This window comes from Folsomia candida, unplaced genomic scaffold (assembly GCF_002217175.1).
Source record: "Folsomia candida strain VU population unplaced genomic scaffold, ASM221717v1 Fcan01_Sc001, whole genome shotgun sequence".
In the NCBI taxonomy this organism is placed as follows: domain Eukaryota; kingdom Metazoa; phylum Arthropoda; class Collembola; order Entomobryomorpha; family Isotomidae; genus Folsomia; species Folsomia candida.
The window spans coordinates 4,149,599-4,164,134 of record NW_019091193.1 but is presented as its reverse complement, the minus strand read 5'-3'; the positions used below and the strand labels follow the sequence as shown (position 1 = coordinate 4,164,134).

General features: G+C 39.3%; 3 protein-coding genes and 1 long non-coding RNA gene across 4 annotated transcripts; 3 read left to right on the top strand and 1 right to left on the bottom strand.

Annotated features, from left to right (window-relative positions):
* Nucleotides 1–1,563: 1,563 nt before the first annotated feature.
* LOC118433875 lies at nucleotides 1,564–3,824 on the top strand. The gene is made up of 2 exons (XM_035846289.1): nucleotides 1,564–2,324; nucleotides 2,781–3,824. Exons 1-2 carry the CDS (start codon nucleotides 1,639–1,641, stop codon nucleotides 3,232–3,234), a joined length of 1,140 nt encoding a protein of 379 aa, XP_035702182.1. The 5' UTR covers nucleotides 1,564–1,638; the 3' UTR covers nucleotides 3,235–3,824.
* Nucleotides 3,825–4,704: 880 nt separating this feature from the next.
* Nucleotides 4,705–5,593, bottom strand: LOC118434039. Its single transcript, XM_035846714.1, has 2 exons — nucleotides 5,356–5,593; nucleotides 4,705–5,269 (listed from the first exon to the last, which is right to left on the bottom strand). The coding sequence occupies exons 1-2, from the start codon at nucleotides 5,586–5,588 to the stop codon at nucleotides 4,777–4,779; spliced, it is 726 nt and encodes a 241-aa protein (XP_035702607.1). The 5' UTR covers nucleotides 5,589–5,593; the 3' UTR covers nucleotides 4,705–4,776.
* Nucleotides 5,594–8,396: 2,803 nt separating this feature from the next.
* On the top strand, nucleotides 8,397–9,286 carry LOC118434099. The gene is made up of 4 exons (XR_004833772.1): nucleotides 8,397–8,737; nucleotides 8,816–8,905; nucleotides 8,971–9,036; nucleotides 9,108–9,286. It is a non-coding gene; the product is annotated as an uncharacterized LOC118434099 (long non-coding RNA).
* Nucleotides 9,287–10,084: 798 nt separating this feature from the next.
* On the top strand, nucleotides 10,085–13,705 carry LOC110847871 (DBH-like monooxygenase protein 2 homolog). The gene is made up of 10 exons (XM_022094908.2): nucleotides 10,085–10,462; nucleotides 10,549–10,695; nucleotides 10,760–10,887; nucleotides 11,620–11,731; nucleotides 11,811–12,038; nucleotides 12,138–12,298; nucleotides 12,359–12,537; nucleotides 12,609–12,749; nucleotides 12,823–13,000; nucleotides 13,105–13,705. Exons 1-10 carry the CDS (start codon nucleotides 10,163–10,165, stop codon nucleotides 13,592–13,594), a joined length of 2,064 nt encoding a protein of 687 aa, XP_021950600.1. The 5' UTR covers nucleotides 10,085–10,162; the 3' UTR covers nucleotides 13,595–13,705.
* The last annotated feature ends 831 nt before the right edge of the window (nucleotides 13,706–14,536 follow it).

The following is a 14,536-nucleotide window of genomic DNA, read 5'->3' as shown; positions in this document are numbered from 1 at the left end:
TCTAAATAATATTTTTTTGCAGAATGTATTAACATGAAGTATTCATAAGTTTCATTGCTAAATATTTAGATGAAGGTGTTGTGTGCTTGTATCGTTTGAGAAATGTGAAAGCCAAGCTAATTATATTGTATGATATAAATATGTTAAAGGTCTAGGTAAATTTGTTTCTTTACAGGAATTTCTGTAATCTTTATGCTTTTAATGTGGTTTCTTACATGTATTTCCTTCAGGAATTTTTCGTAGGATGGATTACCATAATTATTGGATTTTTAATATGTAAACGTGTTGGTCACCGCGTTAGCTGACTTGTCATGAACCTTCTCTACTAGATAAAAGCACGGTTCTATGCCTACTATCAATCTAAATACTGGCACGATATGATACAAATAAATGCCTAATGAATCACATTTCTTTGGTTGGATTTAATAAAGCAATTCCTAAATTTCCTTGAAAATATACCAGAAATAAATATTTGGCATTGGATAGATTTGATACGGTGATCCATGTTAATTGGATATCCTTGATATGTACATAGGTGTTTAGACAGTGGTAATAAAACCATATGCATAAGGTTTGTCCACTAAATTTGTACATATATTTGCTGAGAAAGTACGAGAAATAAGTAGATTAATTTAAGATTTACAAACTCTGGGCTTAATTATAATTGACAATGCTTTGTTTCATTTGTTTCTACGCAGCGGTTTCGTTCCTCATGATAACAAATGTATGTACGTACATACTTAATTCTCAGCAGACACTAATTACAATAATGCTTTTTGATTAATATTTGTCCTACAAGAACAATTATTAAACTATGTAAATGTTAGCGAATAGATAATGTCAGTCAAATTGGAAGAGTTTAATTAGGAATGTTGTCACACGCTGACTTTATCGCTGCAAGGAAATGTCATGACGTGCTCTGGTGGGGGTGCGACAAGACGTTGTAGACTTTAAACCCAAGCATAAATTCAAATACAGCTAAATGTAGGTAGTCACACAGGTTGTGCAAAGTATGAAACGTCTGACATCGCAGTAATTTAGAAGTCACCTTTACTATCATCTTATTGATCTGTATGTATGTATTTATATGTAAATAATATTTAGCACACGGCCAAGGAATGCCTACACTCTAAATAATTTGGAGACAAATCGTCACCTGATGGAGGTACTATATAGCAGTGCTCTATTTTTGGGTAATGATTTAGGAGACGTTTTATCACAAGAAGGGGGAGATAAGTCAAAAACTCATGCAGCAAGCACACGTGACGTCGTCATTTAAAAAATTCAACACTGTTACATATGTAAAAAAAATCTTATTGTCAGATAAAAATGTTAATTTTTTTTATTACAACGTCACGTATGTTTGATAAACGAGTTTTTGGCTTATCTCCCCCTATGGATAGAACGTCTCCTAAATCGTTACCCAAAAAATAGAGTACTATAGTACCTCCGCGGGTGACGATTAGTCTCAAAATTATTTATAGTGTGTGTCAAACCATTGGATTTTAACGACACGTCGAACTAATCCTTGGAGACATTTCCCTTCAAAACTTAGCATCGGCAGGAACTGTTCCGTGCGGAACAAGGAAACGTCCCAACCAATGATCACATAGACCAGAAAACTCGTTATTGGGGAAAATGAGATTCTCATCTTTTCTCCCCTCCTCATACAGCACCCTGTTCGTCCGCACCCTCTCGATCTCCTCGATGTGCCGCACTTTTCCAGTAATCTACCGAAAATCGGGACAAAATTCGACCTGCTCGAAATCTTGGATTCATCTGACCTGTTTCGTTTTGTCTCTTCTTAGCGAATTATTCCACATCATCATGTTCTTGGAGTGGTTTTACGTTCAAGATGATCCGCCATTGTGGAAGTCCATCTTGATGTCCTACTTCCTTGGTTGCTACGGTTTTATCTTCGTCGCCAAGTGCGTCTTGGCTTGGAGGCAGGATGAGACAAGGGAGCTTATCGAACGAGCCGTCGAGTTGGAAAAATTGTCGAGCAAATCTCACCCGATTCGGGTGAGGGTGACGCCTGTCCTGATCTGCGTCATGTTTCTCTTCACCACGGTATCACTACCGTCCGTCATGTTCCTCATGGCACTGGTGAGACCCTGCATGCCACCCTTTTTCAGTATGAGTCTCTTGGAATGCAAGTCGTGGAGCAGTGGGGGTGGAGCATCGGTTCCTTTGAGGCTTGGTATCGCTGTTTTCGAGTTCATAACTTGGTTTACGAGCTTGGCAAATGCAGTGACGATCGGATTAGTGGGACTGGTCGTGTATCCTCCGGTGGTGGAGGAAATGTGGATTGATGTTGTCGAAAGGTGCACATTTTTGTATGTAATACATATCGTGGCTGTAGATCCATAATGTACCAAGGTGAAAATTACTCTCCATCCAGGCAGGATTGAACTTTTACAGAAATTGAGAAATCTGAGAAATCACCCCTCTGTCAGTTTCAGAATAATTTTGCTTATGCTGAGGGGGGAATTTGAGACTGACAGTGGCGTAATTTCTCAGAATACTCTATTTCTGTAAAAGTTCAATCCTGCCTGGATGGAGAGTAGTTGGAAGCATAAAGTGTCCAGTTGAAAACCAGTTGGAACCATAACATGCCAAGACTGTTTTGGGGTATATTGCGATTAGCATGTTATTGTTCCAACTGGTTATCGACTTGGTGTTTTATGCTTGCAACTGGCTTTCAACTTGGCACATAATGGATCTACAGCCGTGACATTCAGTTGAATTATATTGTACATACTTATTTTTTTATTTTTTAGGGAATTCCAAAATTCCGTATCGCTATACTCCACCGCAGTTAAATATCGAATTGCCCAGTCCATGTCGAATTTGCACGGATCCGTGATGAGGAAACCGTTCATGTCGATGATAATTGGGGGTGTGATGATGGTGGAAATAACATCGCTATATTTGGTAATAAACTCCATTCACGAGTTGCCCACGCCCGTTGCGATGTTCTTCATCATCCTTGCAATGGACTTTTTCGTCGTCATCCATCTCTTGTTCAAGTCGCTGTGTCGCCCCCACCTGGCGTCGGTGGAATTAGTCAACAAGGCCAAAATGGCAAAGAGGGGTAAATGGTTGGATAAGTATCTCAAGTCTTGCGTCCCGTTGGAGTTATCGATGGGCGGGGGTTGCTTTTTTGACAGGTTGTCATCATTTGTGATTTGGAAATTCTGCGTGGATCAAGTAGTGAACTTGTTGGTTATGTAAAATGTGGAATATGCGTACATATTTATTATAAGTACATATGTATATGCATATGTGCATAAAAGTGAATAATGTGAAAAATAGAAGAAATTTAGTATAGAAATATAGTATAGGAAATATGCTAGTAGGTGCACTCATTGATATCGTTACTATTCGGCTTTAAAGGCTTCATGCATAGGAAAAGTTAATTTTTTGGTCAATTTTTATTTATTTTGAGTTCTATTTTTGGCCCGGAACCGGCAAATTTCTGTGTATGTGTGGGTGACGCCTTAAATGATGTTCCAAGATGGGGAAGATCGTGAAGTGGTTGATCAGTGGGGGAGGTTCATTCAAGTTAAATGGCCAAAATTAGATGGTCAATTCCGAGTTGTGAATAATGATAACAAACTTCATTCATTATATGAATTCAAACAATAGGAACACGTTTTAATCATTCTGAATTTGCAAGCTCTGCGAATAGTTAGATTTTAGATAATTTAAAAAAAGATAATTACTAAATGTGAAACCATTGATCCATTATATACGTATGTATATATGTAGTAATACAATGCCATTTACATATACATATATGTACATATATTTATGTATATATAATATACGTTGCATGCTGGAACAATTCATTTAATAAATAATGCTTGTGAAACGACTGCTTAATTACATTTCATTGATGGCATATCTCTGTACTAATTAAGCGCCCTTGTTAACCTATGAATGTGTTACATTTACATTATTGACAATTGTGTGAAACCGAGACAAGACATTGTGGTGAAAAGCATCGCTTTGAATTCAGGATTGGTAAATAAATACTTTCACATCCTAACGAGATTTGCAGGTATGAAGACTTTCACCCTTCGTTATTTATTCCTGAGCTACTTATGGTAATATATTTTACGTATTTATGTACAATCAATGTTTTTTGATCATGACGAGTCCGGATACAATGTACAGCACATAATATAATTTAGGTGGCGACACAACCCATTTTCTTGTAAACGGACTTTTCCTGCTAAACCCAAATCGAATGAGCAATTTATGTTTGACGGTTCGGTTGCAGTCTTTCAGTTGAAATAATTATTGATGCGTCTCAATATGCCAGTTAGTGTCCGATCACATGTATGAGATGTATTTATGTATGCTGGGTATTGATAATGAGGCATATTGAGACCCACAGTATTACACAGCTTATGCATACACATGCACAGCACATGCAGTTCGTCAAAATACCATGCTTTACATCACAATGCTATAGCAGAGACTAGTACAGAGTCACTGAAATACGAAAGTTCTACATTACAACTTCTAAAAATAAGATTTATAAAGGACTAATCTTTATAATTAGAGGATCACTGGAGAATGCCCTGATAATATACTAGACATGTGCATGCAAATATTTATTTAGAGCAAGAACATTTAACATCTAACAAAACCATGGACCAAATTGGAAATTAATACATAAAATCACTTTAATCGCTGCATATGTACATATTTAACTATATAGCATTTATTATGGTCGGTTGCATTTCATTATGTCCAAATGGGCCAATTTTACGCGTGCAAATTTCTCTTTTCCTTAACTGAAATTAGCAACAGGCTGGCTACTTGTTCCATACTAAACTGGAATATGATGAGTGGGGTCGCCTTCTCGATAAAGTTTCCGGCACTTCCCAACTTAATTTTTAAAACGTTACACGACGCCTTCATCCTTCTCAAGTAGCGATTCTTCAACATACTTTTTCGACCCCGCCAATTTTGCAAGACATCCTGCGATAGTTGGTAGAGGTCAGCGCCCGCCTTGTAAATGACGAAAGAGCTGGCAAAAGTGCAGTCGACCCCGAGCACGATAGCGAAGAGAAGGGCAGGAACAGAGAGTTTGGAATTGTGCGCTATGACGGCGTAGAAACAAGTGATGCCAACCCAGGTAAGGTCGGTTATCATGATGGGCAAGTTTCCCACTTGATTGATATTGTTGACCGCAGTGGTTAAAATTTGTGCCTGTTTGTAAGCCAGGATTGATTGGAGCTTGAGGGAATTTCGAGTTCTGAAAGAAAATAATTTGCATGAAATCACATTTTCTCACATTTCCCACCCCATCGTCTCAAGTTACATCTCAAATTTATCTTCTACCTTTTCAAATGATCCGCCACACAGGTAACCCCGCAATGAAACACGAACGATACCGCGACACATGCTAGACACATTCCGTACCCCGAAGAAAACATGTCCACCAGAGTCACCGCCCAAGCCCAATTTGTCGGAATGCCAAAGTCCCAAACGAATTCTTTCCCGTTTGCCGCACAATCTGGGAAAGTAGATCGAAGAAAGTGCGGCATTGCACAGGGCAACATGAGAACTAACATGTTTAGCAAGATAGTAGGTACGACTTGGGTAAATAGACCGATGCAGAGGCCAAATCGACCCATCTCACCACGACTTATATCGCCTGGCATGCACTTCCCGGTCGAAATGATGTCCCTTAAGCGGAGTTTAACCCCTCGTCTGGCCGGAAGTGACTTACTGTACTGCGCATGTGTGATCAAGATTCCGTTAAAGTATGCCGTGATTTCGGCCGACTTTCTTCTGCACGCCATACCCATCGCCCAGTGGCCAATGTTGCTGAGAGAAAGACAGCATGATATGATTTGGGTGAAAAAGATGTTTTTGGGACCGTTGGAAATCAGCGATCGCATCCGCGCCAGGACAGTGGCACATTGCACCGTGTTGCAAACAAGGGGCAATGTGTACTTTACATTGCTCCAAAATACTGGGACAAATTGCTGCTTTTTAGCCGACCAGGTGATAAAATTGCAGAGAAAGAGGTTCTTGATGAAAAACTGGGCGCGGATTAGGGGGAAGTAGTCGAATATAGTGGGCATATTTAAATAAAATTCCCTAGAAGTTTGTTTTTCGGAATGCGGAACGTTCGCAAAGAGGAATGCGGGTCGAATGTGTGTACATAATGGAATTTGGCGACGTACTGATGTCATTTAGATAACCTTTGCTGACCAAATAATGTGGTAATGCGGATTCTGAATGCATGTATGTTTTTTAGAATGCTATGCCTACACGTGACCAAATTTAGATAGTTTGCGACTCCCCACGTAGGATACATACCCATTACTTGTCAAACTTGGCGAAAACACGAATTATTTAACGACTCCATCGAGACACACTCATTTTTTAATACATATTCCTGCTATACAATATGTACACTCTTAGAAAACTGGTATGTCGTGATCATTATGGGTGAGGTACACCAGCAAGTTTCTGTCTTATCATTTTATCAACACTATGTGTGAAACTAATGCACTCTATTAAGTAAACTACGCTAAATTCAGAGTAACGTTAAGTTGGTATGATTTAATTACGTATTTCACCACTCTTTTTGGCCTCTGGCCCATAGAGTACGACAAGAAAATTTTATATCATTTAGTAATTATAGCGGGGTTACACTTCAAAGCTTCAATTTTTCTGAAAGACAAATATTTCGTTTCGATGAAAAGTATACATATATAACTTACCAATTTGGCAGCTTCTAACATTCGGTGCAAGTTATTAGCAGATGATTACCACTGCGGTTTGTATGCAAACCTTCATACAGCTACATATGTCACAAAATTATTGGTTAACCTGTCAGTCTTCAAGTCGTTCCTAACAATCTTATGACATAACTGTACTACGTATTACAACATCTTAAATGTCATAATATTACAACGTAATACGTAATACTTATATACATTACAACAGCGTAACCGGAGACGTGTGCTTTAACAATAGCACAGTGCAATTCTATGCACAGCTCAATAAGGTTTCACATTAAAGGCAATTACTTTTATTGACTAAATTTCCAAAGGTTCAATTTGACGATTTTATTTATTTTCTGCTTAAAAATATTTCTAAGCCGAGTTTTTAATATTTTTTCCCAAAACATGAGATTTCTCTATATAGTTTTCTCTTCATGAAAATAGTTTCACTTTCTAATTTTTTTACCACGCTTTACAGTCAAGGACATTGATCTGTATCATTGTGACCTTTACATACCTCATGACTTCTCCCAGCTACATAAGTATATACATAAATAAATGTAATACCCCAAAAAATGCAAGTAATTACTAACATCAATCATGTTCAGGATGTAAATTTCACCCTGTGAGATGATAGATAATTGTTTACACACGCGCTTAGAATAACGAAGACAAAAGATGTCTGTTCTTACTCATTTACTTAATAAAAATCTATAAAGACACCCAGAAAATAAACATTAGCATAAGTTCGAGAAGTTAATAGATCACTATCGTTTTATTTCAGCCATCAGCTAGCTTATCTATTTCCGGACAATACATCATTTCCAAAATTTCCCAGCAACACACACCAATTATCATAGCTTGCATCCTACTAAATTTCCAAAAAAAACGAAATGAACCTACTCACCAAATTTCGCAGAGAGGTTACCCTCCGATCCCAAATCTTTAAGAGCGACGCCATTCTCACCGGAGGGTACATTCCCCTCCGTATTTTACAATTTGCAGGCTTTTTCCCATTCTCCATCACACCCCAGTTCTGCCAATCGGACCGATTCCACCTAACTTATCATCGTCCCCTCTACAAATCTCCGTCCTCCCTTTGGCTCCTCGTCGTCATTTTAATCCCCCTCGTCCCCATGGTAATTTCCCTCTTTTACGTCTCCCACCACTACGACATTGCCGTCCAAGAATTTTCACACGGTGGTGTCAACACCTTCCTAATTGTGACCATTTCTTGGGAAATCTGCTCCATTTTGTGTCCCGCAGTGGCTCGCCTGCACTTACTGAAGAATCAGAAACACTTTATCCGATTCTGGGTAGGATTTCGCAGGCTGATTGACACCCTCCAAATTTCCGACGATCTGCATGTCGCCAACTATTTGAAAAACCAGGAGAGAAAATTCATCCTTCATTTCCTCGTCCAACTCTGCATCGCCATTCTGGACAACGCAACCTATCTCCGGTACGCGTTATGCTTTGAGGGCGCCTTGGACGGAAGCAGCGTTCTCGCAACGGTGCAAGAATTGACGTTTTCTTTTAACGGGATTTTGACCTGTTTCGCCCTCCACGGGTTGATTTACTTCGTCTCAAGTTATGAACTTTGTCTCGATCAGATGATTAAAAGTGTGGGTGAGAAGGGGAAGGTCGGGGTGAGGAATATTTTGAAATTTTACGCCATTTTGGACGACCACGTGGCCGAGTTTGTGCAGCTTTTCAGCATCGGATTAAACTTTTATGTGGTATATAGTCTCGGAAATTTATTGTATGTTATGTATTTCCTCGAAATTACGATTCATATTGAGCAGTATTTTTTGAGTTTTGTCAATATTGGGAAATTGGTCGTTTTCACGGCGTACTTTTACTGGTTGGCGAGCTGCTCGAGTGCGGTGGAAGAGAAGAGTGGGAGGTTTTGTAAGATGGTGAGGTACGCGTGGAGTAGTAATGGGTGGGGCGGCAGTGGTAAAGTGAGGAGAAAAAATAACCAGGTAATTAAATATTTAGTTTTGTCCGCTAGATTTTAAAGGAATGTAGAGAGTTTTATTGTATAAAATAAAATTTAATAGCTCGATGATAACGTGGTCATGTGTTTGGGATTGGAACCCATCGTCATAAAAAATTCCGTACTGGATTTCAATGTTCGGCTCCTGGTATCGGTGAGTCGAAAAATAAAATAAAATTAGGGGGAATTAAATTACTTGAGATCCATGTGTGTGTTTAGATGATTGCTGTCATTGCAACGTATTTGGTCATCATATTTCAATTCCAAGCAGAGGACACGGCTTAAGTACATATTTATTTTAGGGAAGTTTTAATCTTGTGACGTCTCAAACCTAAAATATATATCTATGTATGCAGATAAGCCTTCAAAAAAATTGGAATGATACCTGCAAAATCACCTGACAACAAGGAAACTCGGATTGTTTTTAACTTAATTTTTATACGCATAGCATCTATTTCGAGTAATTCTTATTATTTTCTATACGGCCTCATAAAAATTTGAATTAAAAAATGATAGCTTAGTTAAAATCAGAGGAGTCATTTATTTAAAATTTCACAATTGCAGGATTGCGAACTTCATCACATTCCCTGCAATCAAATACATAGACACATGCAAACATAGAAGAAAATTGCGTCACATCCCTCTTCAATTAAAACATTTTTAACTACAACATTATTCCGGCTTAATCGGTTAGATGAATCATGATGCCACCTGTGGTGGCCGTGGGGACGTTTGGGGACATTAAAACCATAAGATAGGAGAGGGATCGGTTTACATATTTAACATGGGCAGATAATGGGAGGACATTGTCCACCTGTCCACAGGCTTCCGTCGCCACTGGCTACCACATACTGATTGAAATATTTCCACAACGGATGTATGTATGTATTTATACACTACAAATTAAATACGTTGCTGGTTTCATTCACCTGAAGAATTAATGACGCTTCTCCCGTCACATGCCAGGTCCATCAATAATCCCAGAAAAGTGTGACTCAAAACTGTACCACCAAAACAAGATCATGGACATGCAGGAGACATATCCAGCACCGACAGGCTTATCAATCATTTAATTAATTTTTGATAAGGCAAGCCAACCCACAATGGGGCAAGACAGAGGTACATTTTGCGTCACTGTCAAGCAACACGTTTTCCACTTATCAAATTTGTGACACGGACACGAGGCCGACCCAGACTTCTCAATTGTTCTTTTTTGCTTAACCGAACATGCCCCACAATTAATTATGTCCATGTCATGATGCAAAGTGGTGATGACACATGGCGAAAAATTGGCACAAATCTGTATAAATGGTCAAGTTTGACAGGTGAATGAATTAATTACGTGTTAAACTTTGGTGGCTGCATACCACTTAAATATCTAATTAAGCAACAAATTTACTTGAATTTAATCATGGGGACAATTAAGAATTTATCGTTGCTTGCAATCTTCTCGGTTATCTTTGGAATTGCAAATTCTGCAAAGATTCCTTCTCTCGAAAGAGTTATCACATATCAAAATCGGGAACAATTAGACGACGAAGGAAAAGTTTTTCTAGCATGGGAATTTGATAACGAAACGGATATTATCACATTTGAGATGGAAGTGGCAACAACGGGTTTTGTCGGGTTTGGAATTTCTCCCGGGGGAAGTATGACGGGGGCGGATATCTTCATTGCTGGTGTGCACGATAACGGGACGAGCTATGCGCTGGTATGTTATATATAAATCATGCAATTAATTAACTAATTACACTACTTAATTAAACCTGTAACTAAATAATGTTTTAAAATCCTTAGGATTGCATCGGAGTAGGTTTCTCCACACCGAAAATTGACGAACATGAAGATTGGACCTTAATTAGTGCAATCGAAGCCGTTGGGAAAACATTTCTTAAATTCTCTCGTCTCATTGACACCTGCGACGAGGAAGATTATCCCATCGGGGTAAGTTGAGACTATTTGTCAAAATTAACCTAATTATTTTCACATCCAATTAATAAACGTCAAGGTGGACACAACTCGACTCATCTGGGCGTACGGAGACACTGATAACATCGTTTATCACACAATGGCACGACGAGGAGCTAAAGCAGTCAATCTTATCGGGACCCCAATCCCTGAACTTGAATTGGAAGGGTAATAAACCGTTGCAAACGAAATGTAGCAAAGGGGTGAAAACACACGGAATTGTCTTTGTGGCACGCCCACAACGTCTTTCAGCACTTTCCCGTCATTGTCTCACATTACCCCACGTCTCATTTTTCCCCGTTTTGACACCCCGACCCGCGTACTTCAAACGTACATGACAATACCTTCAATAGACACCCCACATGACAAAAGTCATTTTTCGACATTCGACACCTCCTACACGGTCATGGGGTCGTCGCACGTCGAAATGATGGCGATTTCTGAAATCCCCGCCCAAAAATACGTCTAAAACGGTGGCAACAAAAAATTCGACAATTTTCGACTTTGGCGTCGTCTACACTGTCACACGGTCATCGCACGTCGAAATGATGGCGATTTCTGAAATCCCCATCCAAAAATGTCTAAAACGGTGGCAACTAAAAATTCGAGACCCTTGACCGTTGGCGTCATCACCGTGGCGCCGTGACCTTATGACCTACAACGCCCATCTTCGAACTCATCCATACTTCAAAAATTAGAAACACGTTGACGAAAACCGCATGCCGAAATACGAAACCATTCTAAAGTTATCGTGGATACAGACGGACAGACGGACAAGACATTTCCATAAAGGGGTTTTAACCCCTTAATAACACTTACATAACTTAATTAAGATAATAATTTACATGCGTAGCTAATTAATTATTAATTAAACGTTTAAAATGGCACGTTTTCTATTAGCTTGTCGAGATTTGAGATGACAATCGACATGGTCATGCCATCACTGGACACTGCGTATTGGTGCAGTTATCATAAAGGCCCCATCCTCACGACTAAACATCACGTGGTTGCGGTAAGAATTTTAATAAAGCTAATTAAATCCATAATTACTAATGAATAATTAGTAATTAATTAATTTTTCTCGCTTTTAGTTTGACGCACTACTTGACGGATTGGACGCCCTGGCCCATACGCATCACTTCATCCTGAAAAACTGCTTCCTTCCCCCCGGTCATAATGAGACGCTGGACGAAGTCTTTGGCCCCTACACCGCAGATACTGGTCACCTCGGGGGAATGTGTAACGATCCATATTCAACCTTCCCGCCACTTGAACAATTTTGTATTCAGGACTTGTTCGTTTGGGCGAAAGGGGGCAAGGTGAGACACTCGATGTGTTTAGCTTTACTAATTTTCATGGCATTTTTAAACAATGGTGTGAGCATACAATTCAAATCTTCGGGTTTTGGTTACTTTTAGATAATGACGTTCCCCGAAAACGTGGGATATCCTCTCGGGGAGGGAGATAACGCGGGAAAACAGCTGTACTACATGTTAGAAATTCATTACGATAACCCTGACGAAGTGGAAGATCTAAAGTTCAAAACGGGGTTGCAATTCTATTACACGGACGAATTACGGTAAGGGAAGCGTAGCCTGGGGGTAGCGTGAAACTTTAATTTTGATGTCACTTTATGTAGAGAGCAAGATGCCGGATTGCTTGCCGTAGGTCATATGACGAACCCAATCTTGACAATCCCGCCAAATGTGGATGATTTTGTAATTATTGGGCAATGTGATCCTGCTTGTACCGAGTGGGGAATTAAACCAGAAGAGGGCATCACTATCTTCAACTCGCTTCTGCATGCTCATATGTCGGGTGAGTTGACCTAAAATACGGATACCCAGCGGTAAAATTTAAACGCATTTTATTACCCTCTAAAAATGTAGGTCGGAAACTTAAACTTCGTCACTTCCGGGGCAACGTGGAACTTCCCTGGATCGATTACGACAACCATTATGATTTCGACTACCAACAAAACAAACCAATTCCAGGGACCCAAGTCCTTCCTGGCGATAGGCTAATTTACGGTACAAAATACTTGAAATATTTGTCTCAAGTATTTTAGGAAACATATAAATTTCAAAATCCATTTAACTTCAGAATGCACCTACTCCAGCAAATGGGACGCCGGAAAAGCTGTCGTCGGGGGGCTATCGTCACGAGAGGAAATGTGCATCACGTTTTTGTGGCATTATCCAAGACAAGAGATGAGCCAGTGCTTTTCGCAAACTCCATTTGACAAGCACGTTGAAGATTTTGGAATCACGGAGGTTCACGAGTAAGATTTTTCGAATAATATTTAGGTCAAACCAAGAACAAAGCAGAGCAGATGACGCCTAATTATCGCTTTACCCTTTGTAAACATGATTTTTTTAATAATAGTGAACCTGCAGTGGGAGGGTCAATAATCTACATTGATGAGCCGGCCTACATGAGGGGACCGTATCGCGAGTCCATTTCCTTATTTAACAACTGGACAGACGAATTCGTAGCGCAGTATCAATATCATCACAGATATTTAGGGCACGAAGGGTCATGTTCCACGGAGAATCTTGAAGAATATCATCTCTTCTATGACACGACATATCCGGAAAATTTGATTGAATATGTTCCGGTTGATGTTTGTACTCCAGCAACTGACCCGGCGACTGAAACGACCACGGATGCGACGACCCCAGAACCAACTACCACAGAACCAATTACTACAGAACCAACCACCACGGCACCAACTACCACAGTTAGAACGACGACTTTGCCAACTACCACAGAAACTACAACTATAACTGCACCACCATCAACAACATCTGGTACAAACGGAATAGTACGTGTCAATCTCGGCGTATTGGTGGTCGCACTTACTTATTTTTTTTAGTAGACCTAAACAAAATTATTTTAGTTTTTAATAACCAAAATCATTTCTACTTAAACACATTTTTTTTGAGATACCTACTTAAATAAACGTTTACTTTCCACACACTGAAAACTTCATGGACTTTGATTACTCATTAATTCCACATTAATATGTATTTATAAACCAATCCATATTTGGAGATTAAAGCTGCGACAAAGTTTACATACTTTATGTACGTAGTTTAAGTTACTGATTTTAATAGTCACGTCACAATGCTATGACACATAAATATCTTTCAAGAGGATCAATCAATTTCTGTTCAACCCCAGCCTCATTAGTGAGTCACGTATTTATCACTTTTTGACCATTTTTGGCATTAATCACCCCGTACTGAATCACACGGCAACAACAAGCACTCGAACCACAAACCATGCCAAAGAAGGACCGCTCGATGCTCCAGATTAGCTACATACTTGTTAACAATCAACGTCATCAAAGCAAATGATTTACATGCTTTAGTGAGTCTGTTTCATCCATTCATTGTGAAATACGTTGCGAAAATACTTTTAAGTACTGTTCCAAACACGTGGTATTTTGTGTCAAAGTGACTCACGAAAGTATTTAATGATGTCCAAAATAACCTGCCATCTAAGTTTCACCTATCTCACCACAATGCCCAATTTGGGTGAATAGGGTCTTCAAAGTGCATAGAATCTATGGCTGTTATGCGTCAAAATAAGGTGACAGGCTATTTTTGACAAATTTCTATGCATACTTTTTTGAGGACTGGGCATTTCCATTATAAAAAAGAGGTGTTACAATGTATACATACAGATTCGAACCCTGGTTCTCATGTCCGATACAATTCAAACATTCTACCTTATCAGTAATTACACAGGTTTGAACTTGAACCTGATTCATGATTTCGTCACAGAATTTTTTTGTCCTTAATTGAAGATCTCA

Bases quoted from the DNA above. Each gene is read 5' to 3' on its own strand.
- LOC118433875 (XM_035846289.1), top strand. From the start codon at position 1,639: ATGAGATTCTCATCTTTTCTCCCCTCCTCATACAGCACCCTGTTCGTC. The intron at 2,325-2,780 runs GTGCACATTTTT...TTTATTTTTTAG, and splicing joins TGGATTGATGTTGTCGAAAG to GGAATTCCAAAATTCCGTAT.
- LOC118434039 (XM_035846714.1), bottom strand. From the start codon at position 5,588: ATGTTAGTTCTCATGTTGCCCTGTGCAATGCCGCACTTTCTTCGATCT. The intron at 5,270-5,355 runs GTAGAAGATAAA...ATTTTCTTTCAG, and splicing joins GTGGCGGATCATTTGAAAAG to AACTCGAAATTCCCTCAAGC.
- LOC110847871 (XM_022094908.2), top strand. From the start codon at position 10,163: ATGGGGACAATTAAGAATTTATCGTTGCTTGCAATCTTCTCGGTTATC. The intron at 10,696-10,759 runs GTAAGTTGAGAC...ATAAACGTCAAG, and splicing joins AGGAAGATTATCCCATCGGG to GTGGACACAACTCGACTCAT. The intron at 11,732-11,810 runs GTAAGAATTTTA...TCTCGCTTTTAG, and splicing joins CTAAACATCACGTGGTTGCG to TTTGACGCACTACTTGACGG.